The sequence below is a fragment of the Sarcophilus harrisii genome, chromosome X, assembly GCF_902635505.1.
Source record: "Sarcophilus harrisii chromosome X, mSarHar1.11, whole genome shotgun sequence".
Taxonomy (NCBI): Eukaryota; Metazoa; Chordata; class Mammalia; order Dasyuromorphia; family Dasyuridae; genus Sarcophilus; species Sarcophilus harrisii.
In genome coordinates this window covers 19,800,179-19,812,256 of record NC_045432.1, presented here as the reverse complement: position 1 = coordinate 19,812,256, position 12,078 = coordinate 19,800,179, and the positions used below count along the sequence as shown (strand labels likewise).

The 12,078-nt window shown below is 58.3% G+C and overlaps 1 protein-coding gene across 4 annotated transcripts in view; it reads left to right on the top strand.

Annotated features, from left to right (window-relative positions):
• Positions 1-11,710, top strand: part of STARD8 (StAR related lipid transfer domain containing 8) — a 71,604-nt gene extending 59,894 nt beyond the window's left edge. For 3 of the 4 annotated variants that reach the window (XM_031945140.1, XM_012553172.3, XM_031945141.1), the window contains 12 exons: positions 155-236; positions 388-451; positions 1,127-2,331; positions 3,752-3,925; positions 4,230-4,389; positions 5,024-5,222; positions 5,861-6,071; positions 7,180-7,294; positions 7,673-7,879; positions 8,863-9,080; positions 9,165-9,341; positions 9,607-11,710. In XM_031945140.1, the coding sequence (XP_031801000.1) occupies positions 155-236; positions 388-451; positions 1,127-2,331; positions 3,752-3,925; positions 4,230-4,389; positions 5,024-5,222; positions 5,861-6,071; positions 7,180-7,294; positions 7,673-7,879; positions 8,863-9,080; positions 9,165-9,341; positions 9,607-9,721 (2,927 nt within the window). In that variant the 3' untranslated portion in view covers positions 9,722-11,710. The remainder of the gene's footprint in view (positions 1-154; positions 237-387; positions 452-1,126; positions 2,332-3,751; positions 3,926-4,229; positions 4,390-5,023; positions 5,223-5,860; positions 6,072-7,179; positions 7,295-7,672; positions 7,880-8,862; positions 9,081-9,164; positions 9,342-9,606) is intronic. The other variant, XM_023506861.2, reaches the window with a different exon arrangement.
• The last annotated feature ends 368 nt before the right edge of the window (positions 11,711-12,078 follow it).

The following is a 12,078-nucleotide window of genomic DNA, read 5'->3' as shown; positions in this document are numbered from 1 at the left end:
TGGGGCTCCCCCTCCTCAGGCTCTGACACAGTCTGCATTTGGGGATCCCTTTCCCCAGCATCTAGTAGAGTCTGTTTTCTGTGATTCCCCCCTGTCCCCAAGCAGGTCCTGACATTTCTGTGGTTCTCACCACACCCCCCTCCTGTCCCCCCAGATTCCCTCTTCCCTCTGGATATCACCTCTGTGAAGAAGGACCATGGCTTTTTGGACCAGGATTCCCTGCGTGCCCTCTGCCGGTAAGGCTGGCTAGAGAAAAGGCCCCAGGTCCTTGCAGGGAAGACGCCTTCTGAGCTGAGGAGCGCCGAGGGGACCAGTGCTAATGGGGGGATTGGTGTCAGAAAGGGGGCATGTGTCTGAACGCTTTTCCCTCTCGCTCCTCTTTTGTAGGAGACTGATGACCCTCAACGCCTGCGCCTCGATGAAACTGGAGGTTCGCAGTCAGCACAAAGCGGTGAGGCTAGGCCCCCGGCACAGGCCCCTGGGGAAGGCGGGGAGTGCTGAGCAAATGTGCCATTTGGGGATCCAGGTTGTGCATGTGGGGGGGGGGAGCAGTTCCCTCCTCTGGGTGGCTGGACGGTCTCTCCAAATGGGGCAGTGCCTGTGAGGATTTCTGGGGAAGAGGCCAGGGAGCCTCTGTGAGCTGCAACCCTTGGTTGACCCTCGTGAGCAGATCTCGATTCATTTTTTGGAGGAGGTGCATGACCCCTGCAGGGGTAGGGACTTGTCCAAGGTTATGCCGCCAGTTGGTGGCAGGCGATCAATCGACAACATTCATTGAGTGCCCGCCGGGTGCCGGGCGCTTTGTGTCAGGCCTGAAGCACCCAGGTCTCGTGACTCCCGTTGCTTTTTGCAGTAAAACCCAGGAGTTGCTTACTCAACAGGGTCTTGCCTCTCAGAGAAACTGTTTTCCAAGCTAGACTGGGGGTGGCAGAGACGGCCTCGTCCCCAGGCTGGACCACTAAGTTGACTCCGGGGATCCTCTGTCCCGTTTCATTCTGTTTCCTTTCTTCCGGGGCTTTGTGAGGGCGTGAAGAGGGGTTGGGGTCTCCCTGGAGTTTCCCTGGGATTGACCCACAAAGCCCATGGGCCTGAGCTGGGGACTCTGACTCTTGGGAATCTCGTGCAGAATGAAGACCCAGAGGAGGAAGACTTGTGTGCCATCAGCAACAATTGGACTTTCCAGCGGGATAGTCGGCGCTGGTCCCGCCTGGGCTCTCCAGACCTGGTGGTCTCCCCCGGAGCGGGCCTGTGGGCGGCTTCCAGCCACGAGAGCATCCTCACCAACGTCAGCGCCGCATCCCAGACCAGCCAACCCGGCGATATGGCTCGGGACACGCTGGCTGTCGTGGTGGCACCCCCGCCAGAGCCCCCAGATCAGGCTGGGGCCCAGCTCGAGTCGCCAACGTGGGTCCCCAGTCCCAGCTCCCTCCTCGGTCTGCCCCAGGAGGCGGACGGCGCCTCAGACAAGCCGAGGAAACGCCGTACCCGAAGCTTTCTCCGGCACCTGGACTCTCTGCGGAGGAGGGAGAAGCCAGGAAGCCCCGAGGCCAGGCCGGGCCTGGGGGAGCCAAACGCTGCCGCCAAGGCCGCCGCCCCCGACAAGGTCGGGAAGGCTTTCTCCTTCCACGGCCGCCGGAGCTTTCTCTCGGCCGGCTTCTATTCCTCCAAGAGCCAGGATCCAGATGCAGAGACCGAGGGGGCTGGGGCTCGGGGCTCGGGGCCCGTACCAGAGTCAAAGTGGCAGCAGCAGCAGCATGGACACTGGCAGGCCTGCTTGGTGCACGTGCCGGGGGACCACAAGCCGGGTACCTTCCCCCGATCTCTGTCCATCGAGAGCCTGTGCCCCAAGGAAGGGCGCCGCCTAGTGGACTGGCAGAAGCCGGGGAGCTGGGGCCCAGAGAAACGGCGGGGCTCGTGCAGCTCCATGGACAGCCGCCTCAGCGTCTACGACAACATACCCGAGATGGCGGGCAGGGGGGAGGAGCCGAGGGACTTGGAGCCCGAGGCCAACTGTGCCCAGCTGGACGACATCCTCCAGGACATGTGGGGCCTACAGAAACATGTGGAGCTCTGGTCCCAGGCCGTGTGCCCGGAGATGGGGCCGCCTCGGCAGGAAGAGGAGGATGAAGAAGAAGAGGAGGACACAGATTCAGTTGGAGAGCAGGCTTTCCCCTTTAGCCTGCACCTGGAAGAGGAGCACTCCATGTCTGACGTGGGCACGTCTGCCAGTGACTTCGACAGTACCGGAAACTCCCTGAACGAAACTGAGGAGACCGAGATCCGAGAGCGCCGGGACTCCGGCGTGGGAGCTTCGCTTACCAGGCCCTGCAGGTGAGTTACCGGGGAAACATGGGAACTGCTGACACAAGGGGTCACAACCCAGAATGGCAGAGGTGGGACAGCCTTGTAACAGGGGATGGCAGTGGGGACGGGCCTTGGAACAGGGAAATGCAGAGCTGGGGGGGGGGCCTTACAAGGGATGTCATGTCCGAAGAGGAAGCAATCTTGTCCGTTCCTTCGTTTTCTGGATGTGAGAACCGAGACTGATAAAGAAGTGCCTGGCTCTATAGTCAGCTATTGGCAATGGAGGTGCTACCCAGGTGCCTTGGGGTTTTTTTAACTAAAGCTTTTTATTTTCAAAATCTATACATGCTTAATTTTCAACATCCCCACAAAACGCTGTGTTCTCATTTTTTCCGGCCTCCCCCCCCCCCAGTCGAGAGCCTTAGTTCTGTTAGCCAGAAACTCCTGACATGCAGGTCATCACCCCGGCACAGGAAGTAGGGGGAGCCCCCAACCCTCTTCCTCTGACCTTCCCTTCTCTCTCTCTCCCCCCTGACCCATAAGAGGTTCCCAGGCCCACACAGACTCTGCACTCTCTCTCCCCCTGTGGCCTCCTGTTGCTCTGTTGAGTGACCAGGGCAGGGAGAGCCAGAGGGGACCTTCTGGTGTGCACAGGCTTTCTCCCACACCCCAGGGAGCTCAAGCTGGGGCTAATTGAGCGGTCCCCAGCAGCGGCCTCTGTTGCCCTCTAGTGGTCTCGGCCCAGATGCCTCTGCAGGCTCACTTAATGCCATTGGCTCACATAGAGCATGGGTGGAGCCTAACTTCGCCAAAGCCTGGGAACCTGGGCCTGGAAATTGTGAGTGGAAAGCAAGGAGTGAGTCTAGCACTTTTACCCTGTGGGAAGTAGAGGCTGATCTCCCCCCGGCAGACAGGAGGCAGCAGGACAGGGAAAGGACACGGAATTTGGAGGTTAAATAGCTGGGTTCAGATGCCAGCTTTACAATTTATGACTTATCAGATCTCAGATGGCGTATCTCCCCTCCCTACGTCTCAGTTTCCTCTTCTGTGAAATGGGGGAATTGGACTTAAAAGGCCCCTGAAGTTTCAGGTCAACACTAGGGTTCTCAGGATCTAGCCTGAACACCGTATGTGGATCATTGACCTCTGACATTAGGGACGACAAGCTGCCTTCTCTAGCCAGCTCTTCAGTGACCCTATGGGAGCCAGTATCCCACATTGGACAGGAATGATGAATGACCCTGTCATCAGTGGGGACATCGAGGTGTTATTTAAGCAGATAGCATGTGCAAGGCACTGGGGAGCCAAAGAAATCCAAGAGTAACAGCCCCGGACGTGCCCATAGACGAGCATGGTACAGATGGAAGCTAATTCCAGAGGACAGGTGCTATTGGAGGGAAATGGAGGTGGGCAACTCCTGAACCCCACTTTTCTCTCTCCCCACCAGGAAGCTCCGCTGGCACAGCTTCCAGAACTCCCACCGGCCCAGCCTCAACTCGGCTTCCCTCGAGCTCAACCGCCAGTCCGTGGCTCAGCTCAACCTGCTCCACAAGGGGTCCCTTCTGCGGCTCACGGCCTTAATGGAGAAATACTCCGTGCCCCACAAGCAGACCTGGGCCTGGTGAGCAAGGGTGCTGCTGGGAGCCTTGGGGAGAGCCTCCGGTGAGGCAGGTGGTGGGTGCGGGGGTCCAGGCGCACCAGGGAGGTGTCTCGGGAAGGTGCGCAGCCCATGATGTGCTCCTGGGGCGGAAAGTGGGACCAAGTGTGCAAAATGGGCCCGAGCTGTGTCTAAAGCATGACCGAAGCGGTGTTAGCTCTCTTTGGGGAGAATCCGGCTGCAGGACATGGTTTCAGGCAGATAGCTCCTGCCAGTACCAGGCCTCGGCCTCGCCTGGGCTCTGAGCGTGGCCTCCCGCCCTTGACAGGTCAGTCCCCAAGTTCATGAAAAGGAGCAAGACTCCCAGCTACCAGGGCAAGAGTGTCTTTGGCGTGCCCCTCCTGATCCATATGCAGAGGACCGGCCAGCCTCTGCCTCAGAGCATTCAGCAGGCCATGCGCTATCTCCGGAGCCAGTGCTTGGACCAGGTGAGACGTGGGCTCCACATCCCCCTTGGGCGCCATCTCCAAGCTTCGGCCTCCGTCCCGTTACCCGAGCCCGCTACGTGCGAAGGAAGTTAGCCACGTACAAGGGAAGGAGCTGCTCTTGGCCCCAGGGGCCCAGGCGGCAGAGCCACAGCCCCTCATTCTCCTACAGCTGCCCTTTGCTTGGGATGCCCTTCCCTCTTCCTGCTTTTCATGTCTAATCCCAGAATCCATTTTCTCCCTCCCCTCTCATATCCTCTCTGAGCTCATAGAAGGGTCCTTAGCCTCTGGCACCTGCCCCAGCCCACCCCAGGGCTGAACCTGCTGCACTTTGACCTCTGTGTCTTTGCCGGGCTCCTGCTGACCTCACATGGTCCCACTTTGCTCACTTGTTGCCTGTTTTCATCACGTGTCTTTGGGTTCCCATGTCCTTCTCTATGATGATGTGGCTGGGCCAGGGCTCCCACCAATCCCCAGTGGTAGGATGAGGTGACCCCGTCGGCCCCGAAGGGGAACCGGTCATCCTGCCAGGAGCAGCTGAGGGAAGCGGGGGTCTGCCTGGAGCCGGTCAGCGGGGGAGCCCTCCCACTGAGGGCGGGCCTCTTCACCGCTTTCTCCTCTTCTCTGGCTTGGCCAGGTGGGCATTTTCCGCAAGTCTGGGGTGAAGTCCCGGATCCAGACCCTGAGGCAGATGAATGAGGCCTCCCCGGAGCACGTGGTCTATGAAGGCCAATCGGCCTATGACGTGGCGGACCTGCTGAAGCAGTACTTCCGAGACCTACCGGAGCCCATCTTCACCAGCAAGCTGACCACCACCTTCTTGCGCCTGTACCAGTGTGAGTGGGCTTGACCTACTGTTCGGGGAAGGGCCTCAGCTTGCCCTGTGCCCTTGGACTTGCCCATTCCCTCGCCTGAAGAATGAGGAGAATAATATTGCTCTGACAGCTGAGTCATATAAATATGATTGGTCCCATTTCACAGATAGAAAGACTCAAGCTTAGAGGAGAAGTGACTTGTCTAGGGTCCAATTTAAGTAGCGTGGCTCTAGGGGAGGGAGGATCACCTGTAAAGATCCCATTTGATGGCTTCCAGATAGGGCGCTGCAGAGGAGCAGCCCACAGCTCCGATCTGTCCTTGTACCTTTGGGCCTCTGTTTCCTCATCTGAAAAGATGAAGGCTGTGGTATAATAGAAAGACAGTGGGACTTGGAACCAGAGCACCTTGGAGTCAGCTACTTTCTCTCCCCGGGCCTCAGTTTCTTCCTCTGTAAAATGGGTGCCATTTGGATGTGGTAGCCTCTAAAACCCTTCCAACTTGGAGGGTGAATTCTGAGGGCCCTCCAGATCCACCCGTGTTCCACTGAAGGGCTTTGCAGGCAAAGGTTGGGATGGGGTGGGAGGGAGGGTTAGGGAGGGCCTGGAGTCCAGGTCGGTGGATCTGGGGAGGGTCACTTGGTCCTTCTTCCCTATCCCAGCAGTTGTCCCAAAGGACCAGCAACTGTTGGCTGCCCAGGCAGCTGTGGTTCTGCTGCCTGATGAGAACCGGGAGGTGCTGCAGACCTTGCTTTACTTCCTGAGTGACATCGCTGCCGCCCAAGAAAACCAGATGACTGCCGGCAACCTGGCCGTGTGCCTGGCGCCCTCCATCTTTCACCTCAACATCTCGAAGGACAGCACTTCTCCCAGGTTAGGGGCTGGGACCAGGCCGGACTACACACCGGTGACCAGATGATGAACGAGTGCAGGCGGCGTTGCGGCAGGCAGGGAGCACAGGGAGATGGTGACGGGGCAGGGGCAATGCGTGTGGCTGCCGAGACGCGGGCCGTGGAGCCGAATCTGGGGCCAGCTGCTCACCGGTCAGGGCTGCTCATCCCAAGTCCGGTCCCCAACCAGGTTAAAGCTTCCGGGGCGAGGGCACACGAGCGGCCTCCCCGGGGTGCTCTTCCCGATACGAGAGGCAGGACTTGACAGGAGGATGAAGCAGGGTCTGGGGCCCGCCAGTTGGCTCCCGTGCCCTGAGAGAGTCGGCGCTCCCTTGGCCACCAGGCAGGGCGGTGCTGCTCAGACCATTGTGCCAAAGCTGAGTGGATTGGGTCCTTCAGGGAAGAGTGGGGGGCCCGGGCTTTGATGGTCCGCTGAGAAGTGGGGGAGATCTAGGGCAGGGTGGATGGCAGGATTACCAGAGTTACTAGTTGGATGGGAGGGACAGGGATTGGGTGGGTTGAGGAGAGGAGTGAAAAGGAAGCTAATTGGACTTGGCCTTGTGGCCAAGGGACCTCGAGCCTGACCTAGAAAGGAGTCCCCACAAGGATCAGCCCGACACCCATGAACAGTACCTGGCTGTCTCGCAGCAGATCTGGGGGGAGGTGGAACTGCAAGCATCCCAAGGCAGGCTGCCTGACAGTGTCCTGGCTCAAAACCAGAGTCTCACCTCCTCATCCACAAAATGAGAATTTTGTAGAACCCATGACTTATTTCTTTGTTTGCTCGTTTGCCTCCTCGTTTACATATTTGTTCCTTGGTTTTTCTCCGGCAGCCCTCTGACGGGGGGGGATTCCTTTTCCTCTGTACATTGGCACCCCTTCCACAACTTTGGGTTGTAGAGTTGTCTTGGGGACAGTGGGGACTTGCTCGGGATGGCATTTGAGCCCAAGGCCCTAAGGGAAGATCGGCTCTCCGTTGTGCTGCGTCTGCCGCACTCGGCGCATGTTTGTCAGTGTTTTTTGGAGCGAAGGGGTCAGGGCGGGGTCAGGCCAGGAACCTCAGCGGTTTTTCCTCCTGTTGTCTCCTCCAGAGTTATTCCCAGACGTGGCCAGTCGGGCAAGCCGGCCCCAAGAGACCTGAGCGAGAACATGGCTGCCACCCAGGGCCTGTCCCACATGATCACTGATTGCAAGAAGCTCTTTCAGGTGAGGTGACATAACCAGCGCACTTGGGATCAGAAGGAAAACAATGAACGAGGGAAAGGAATCTTCACGGAAAATTTGCTAAAGATCTGATATCTATAATGTAGAGGGAACGGATACGTCAAAACAAGAGCCATTCCCCAATAGAGAGATGGTCGTAGGGTGTTAACAAGCACTGCTCCAAAGAGGCTCCTCCTCCCAAAGAGGGCGCTTCCTGCTCTCTGGACAGGGGACTCTTCCCTGGCTGTTTTGGTCCCACCCTGACAGCCTTCTTTGGATTTCCCTTTTTTTCCCATGGGGCTCCCTTTATTTTTCCCTTGCTGCACCCAACTGGGCCTCCAGAGAGGCCAGGGGATCCATTCCTGTTCTGGCCGTCCCCAGGTGCCCCAAGATATGATGCTGCAGCTGTGCAACTCCTACGTGGTGACCAAGCCTAACTCCCCTCCCCTGGCTCTGGCTGAGCTCCGGGACAAGCCTGGGGACTACCTGGAGGGGAGCGTGCAGAGCCTGCTGCAGGAGGCTGCCGAGCGATTCAAGGGCTGGCTCAACATGCCCGGACCCCAGCACACGGAGCTGGCCAGTAAGAAGGTCAGTGTGGCCGCGGCGTCAGCAGGGGCGGGGCCGTCCCCGGGGACCAGGCCGGGGTCCTTCCCGCAGTGGTCGGGTCAACTCGGGGCTAGCCCCAATGGTGAGCCCGTACCTACGGCCCATGATAATAATGAGGACCGGGATGGAAAGTGGGCCTGCCCTTTCAATTTCACTGCCATGGGGACTCCTAGATGGGGAACTCAATCCACCGGTGCGAGTCAGCACCTTCTCTGTAACTGTGCTCTCAAGGGATTGCCTGAGGCACTAAGGGGGTAAATGTGTGTCTAGGAGGAGACTTGAAGCCAGGACTTTGTGCCTTAGAGGCAGCGTCTCTCATCCACCTCATCCCGCTGCCTCTAATAACTACAATAAAAAGCTTTTAACGCTTTAAGTTTGCAGATTCTATATTGTGGATTCTCTCATTTGCTTCATGCAACCCTATGAGGTGGATACCGTTATTATCCCCATTTCACAGATAGGAAGTGGAAGCTGAGAGGGGTCAGTGACTTACTCAGGGTCCAAGGGAGGCCTCATACTCGAGCCTTCCTTACTTCAAGTCCTTATGCTTTCTCCATTAGTTCCCAAGAAATACAATAATAGGGCTACTCAAGAGTAGGTCATCGGGAACCAGAGAGCAGATGCCCCCTCAACAGCACGTTACGGATCCATGGGATCTCAGAGAGTATATAATCTTCTACCCAGTCAGGCTACAGGGGAGGAAACTGAGGTCCAGGAGGAGGAAGGACCCTAGGTCATACAAGTTAGGATGGAGGGTATCTTGAGGGGTCAGAGGTTGGGGGGCGGGGCAGGACACGGGAAGAGAAAGGGCAGAGAAACAAGGTTTGAATTGACCTGGGAGAGGGGTGCTGTGGGGAATCGTGTCCCGGGCAGAATCCCGGCCACCCGGGGGGCCGGCACTGCAGGGAATTGGATGGCGGGAGCTGAACCCTAGAAGCGCTGTGACTCCTCCGAGTGTCCCACAGGTCCGGGATGGCCACCCCCTGCGCCTGTGGAAAGTGACCACGGAGGTGGCAGCTCCGCCGGTGGCGGTCCTGCATCGAGTGCTGCGGGAAAGGGCCATGTGGGACGAGGACCTGCTGCGGGCTCACGTGCTGGAGTCCCTGGGCCCCGGGGTGGACGTCTACCACTACGTCACAGACAGCATGGCCCCTCAGCCCTCCCGAGACTTCGTGGTGCTCCGGTGAGCTTCCTGCCCGTGGGGGGTGGGGAGGGTGGGCCCTCCCCAGCCAGATTGCCCTTGGCTCACTTCTCTTTCCTCCCCCAGGATGTGGCGCTCAGACCTACCACGAGGGGGCTGTCTGCTTGTTTCTCAGTCTTTGGAGCCTGAGGAGCCAATTCCAGAGTCTGGGGTCCGAGCCATGCTGCTCACTTCTCAGTACCTCATCGAACCCTACGGCCCGGGGCACTCCCGCCTAATCCACATTTGCAGGGCCGACCTCCGGTAAGAATCCCATCTCTGGCTGACATCCCCTGGCCCTGGGATCCTCCCACTCCCCTCCCTGGCCCTGGGATCCTCCCGCTCCCCTCCCTGGCCCTGGGATCTTCCCGCTCCCCTCCCTTCTTTCCCCCATCCCAGAACCTTTTCTCTCTTCCGTCCATGTGTCCCTAGATCCTTATTGGAGTCAAGGCTTCCCCTCAGCCCAGAGCATCCTGAGGAGAAGCTGGGATATTCTGCTTGCTCTGACTTGCTGCTTTTACTTCCCTAGGGGCCATTCTCCTGACTGGTATAACAAGGTGTTTGGGCATCTGTGTGCCATGGAAGTGGCGAGGATCCGAGATTCCTTCGCCACCATGCGGCCCATCCCTGAGACAAAGCTGTGAACAGGTGGGGCCAGGTGGGGCCCAGGGATGCTCTCATTTGGGTCTTCCCAGCATAGCTAGCTGAAGAGAGCAAACAAACATGGCCCCTGAACTGGGCCTGCCGAGGGCCTCGCCACCCAGCGGGGCCTATGTGGCCCCCTTTCCTTTCCCTTACCCCTGCCCCCGCCCCCACCCCCTGACTGCCTCATTTTGAGGTATAGAAAATGGATGGGCTGGAACAACTCCTATTTACCAGCCAGAAAACCCCAAGCCCCAGTGAAGGAGCCCCTTCCCCTCCCAGAGAGAGAGAGAGAGAGAGAGAGAGAGAGAGAGAGAGAGAAACAGAGTGAGAGAGAAACAGAGTGAGAGAGAAAGAGAGAGAAGGAGAGAGAGAGGAGAGAGTGAGAGAGAGAGAGACAGAGACAGAGACAGAGAAACAGAGAGAAAGGGAGAGAGCTTGCAGGGAGAGTAAGTGGGCAGGCCTGCTTTGACTGGGCTAGACTGGATCTGAACCAGTGTAATGCTGGCTTCCAAGAGACCCCCAAATGAGAGCCCCAGACTGGGAAGGGTTGGGGATATCTCTCTGTGGCCCCCAAGAGACCAGCACCTCCCCTCTATGTGGAGGTTTCTCCCCGCAGTGAGCCCTTATCACCAGGGCCTGGGCAAAAGGAGACCGAGTGGGGTGTCGGGGTGTCTCCTAGTGCGGAGCCAGTCTATCGGAAAGCATGGCAGAGGGCGCTTTGTCCGGTGCTTGCCCGATATCCCTGACAAGGCCTCCGACCCCTGCTCGAGGGCTCCCCTCTCCCCTAGGCCCGTGAGGCTGCCCATCGACTTCCCTCGGCACAGTGCCGCTCAGTGGGAAGGTTTTCCTTGATATCAAGCTCAAATTGCGGGGCAGCGTGGCAGGTAGGAAGTTGGGCTTTGGCACCAGGAAAGCCTCAGTTCCGGTCCCGCATCTAATCTGTCCTGACTTTGTGACCCTGGGCAAGTCCTTGACCTCTCACTGAGACTGGTGAGAATCTGCCCTGGTGGAGAGACTTCTCAACTGGAGGGACCTTCCCCTCTCCCAGTGACATCCCAGATCCAACCGCCTGGCCACCAGGCTGTTGATTTCCTCCTAGATGCAGTCTACGTTAATCACCACCGGGTGACGGCGGTGCCGGGGCTGCGGCCCTGATGGTATCAGCCGGCGGTCCATTCCGCTGGCTGGCGGCCCATTCCGCTCGCCGCCCCAGTGGCTGCTAGAAGATGACGGCCGGCTTTACGTGCCGTGGCAAAAGCGGGAGGCGAATTAGACCTCCCCGTGGCCCGGCCTCCGGCCTGCCCGGGCCCCCGTTTCGGCCGACCGTGGCGGTCCGGCGTTGCCCGAGCCCCGGGCGGTAGTGTGATCATGCAGGTAGCCTGACAAACCAGCTTAGCCAGCATTGCTTAAGTGCTTTCTGTATACGAGACACCGACTGTGCTAATCAGCCGGGACTTCATCCCCGAGCGCCGTAGTGATAGAAAGGACCTTAGGGATCGGCCTGGTGGGCGAAGGAGGCGGCCTCTCCTAAGGTCAGAAATAGCTAGTCAGGGGCAGAGCTGGGGCTTGAACTCGGGTCTCCCAAGTGTCCGGCTAGTGCTCTCTTGCCTTTCTTCTGATAGCCGTAACCACTCTTGTCTATCTCTGGCATTTCAAATCCCACGCCTTTTTTGTAGAAGTAATTATTGGGACAGGGTGGGGGGGAGCGGGGAGCGGGGAGGGGGGAGGGGGCATAGCTGTTAATCTAATTAATTACAGTTTTTAAGCCTGTCTCTTTTGTACCTATAAATACTGTACAGTCGGGATATATATTAATATATACATATGTATATGCATATCTTTATACATATATACACATATATATTGTGTATATATCTCACGATATGTATTTGTGGTCTTGGGGGGGCAGTGGTGTGAGGTGCTTAAGACAGGCAGGTATGGGAGAGCAAAGACCCTTCACCCGGCAAATAAAGTACTCATGAGCGTTATCCGTGTGTGGCTGTGTACTGTTGGGAGGGCGCCGTGAAGGGCTGGGGCGGCCCCGTGGTGGGATGGGGGGCACCCCACGTGCGGCGGCACGGGCGTTCATTGAAGTCGAGAGGACGAGGGTTGGACCGGGCCGGCCGGTGTGTCCGAGGGTGTGTGGGCCGCACTTCCTCCCTTCCATGGGAGAAGAGATGGCTCGGGACGGCCTATGGACATCCCAGCACGATTCGGGGAAGGGGATGAGAATTCGAACAGAGATCTGGACAGTGGAGCTGAGGGCTGGACCTCTTCCACTGGGGGAAGCCAACCTGTCATTCTGGCCTCTTTTCAGCGTTGGATGGCGGTGGAGATGCTTCTTTCCCTCACTCTT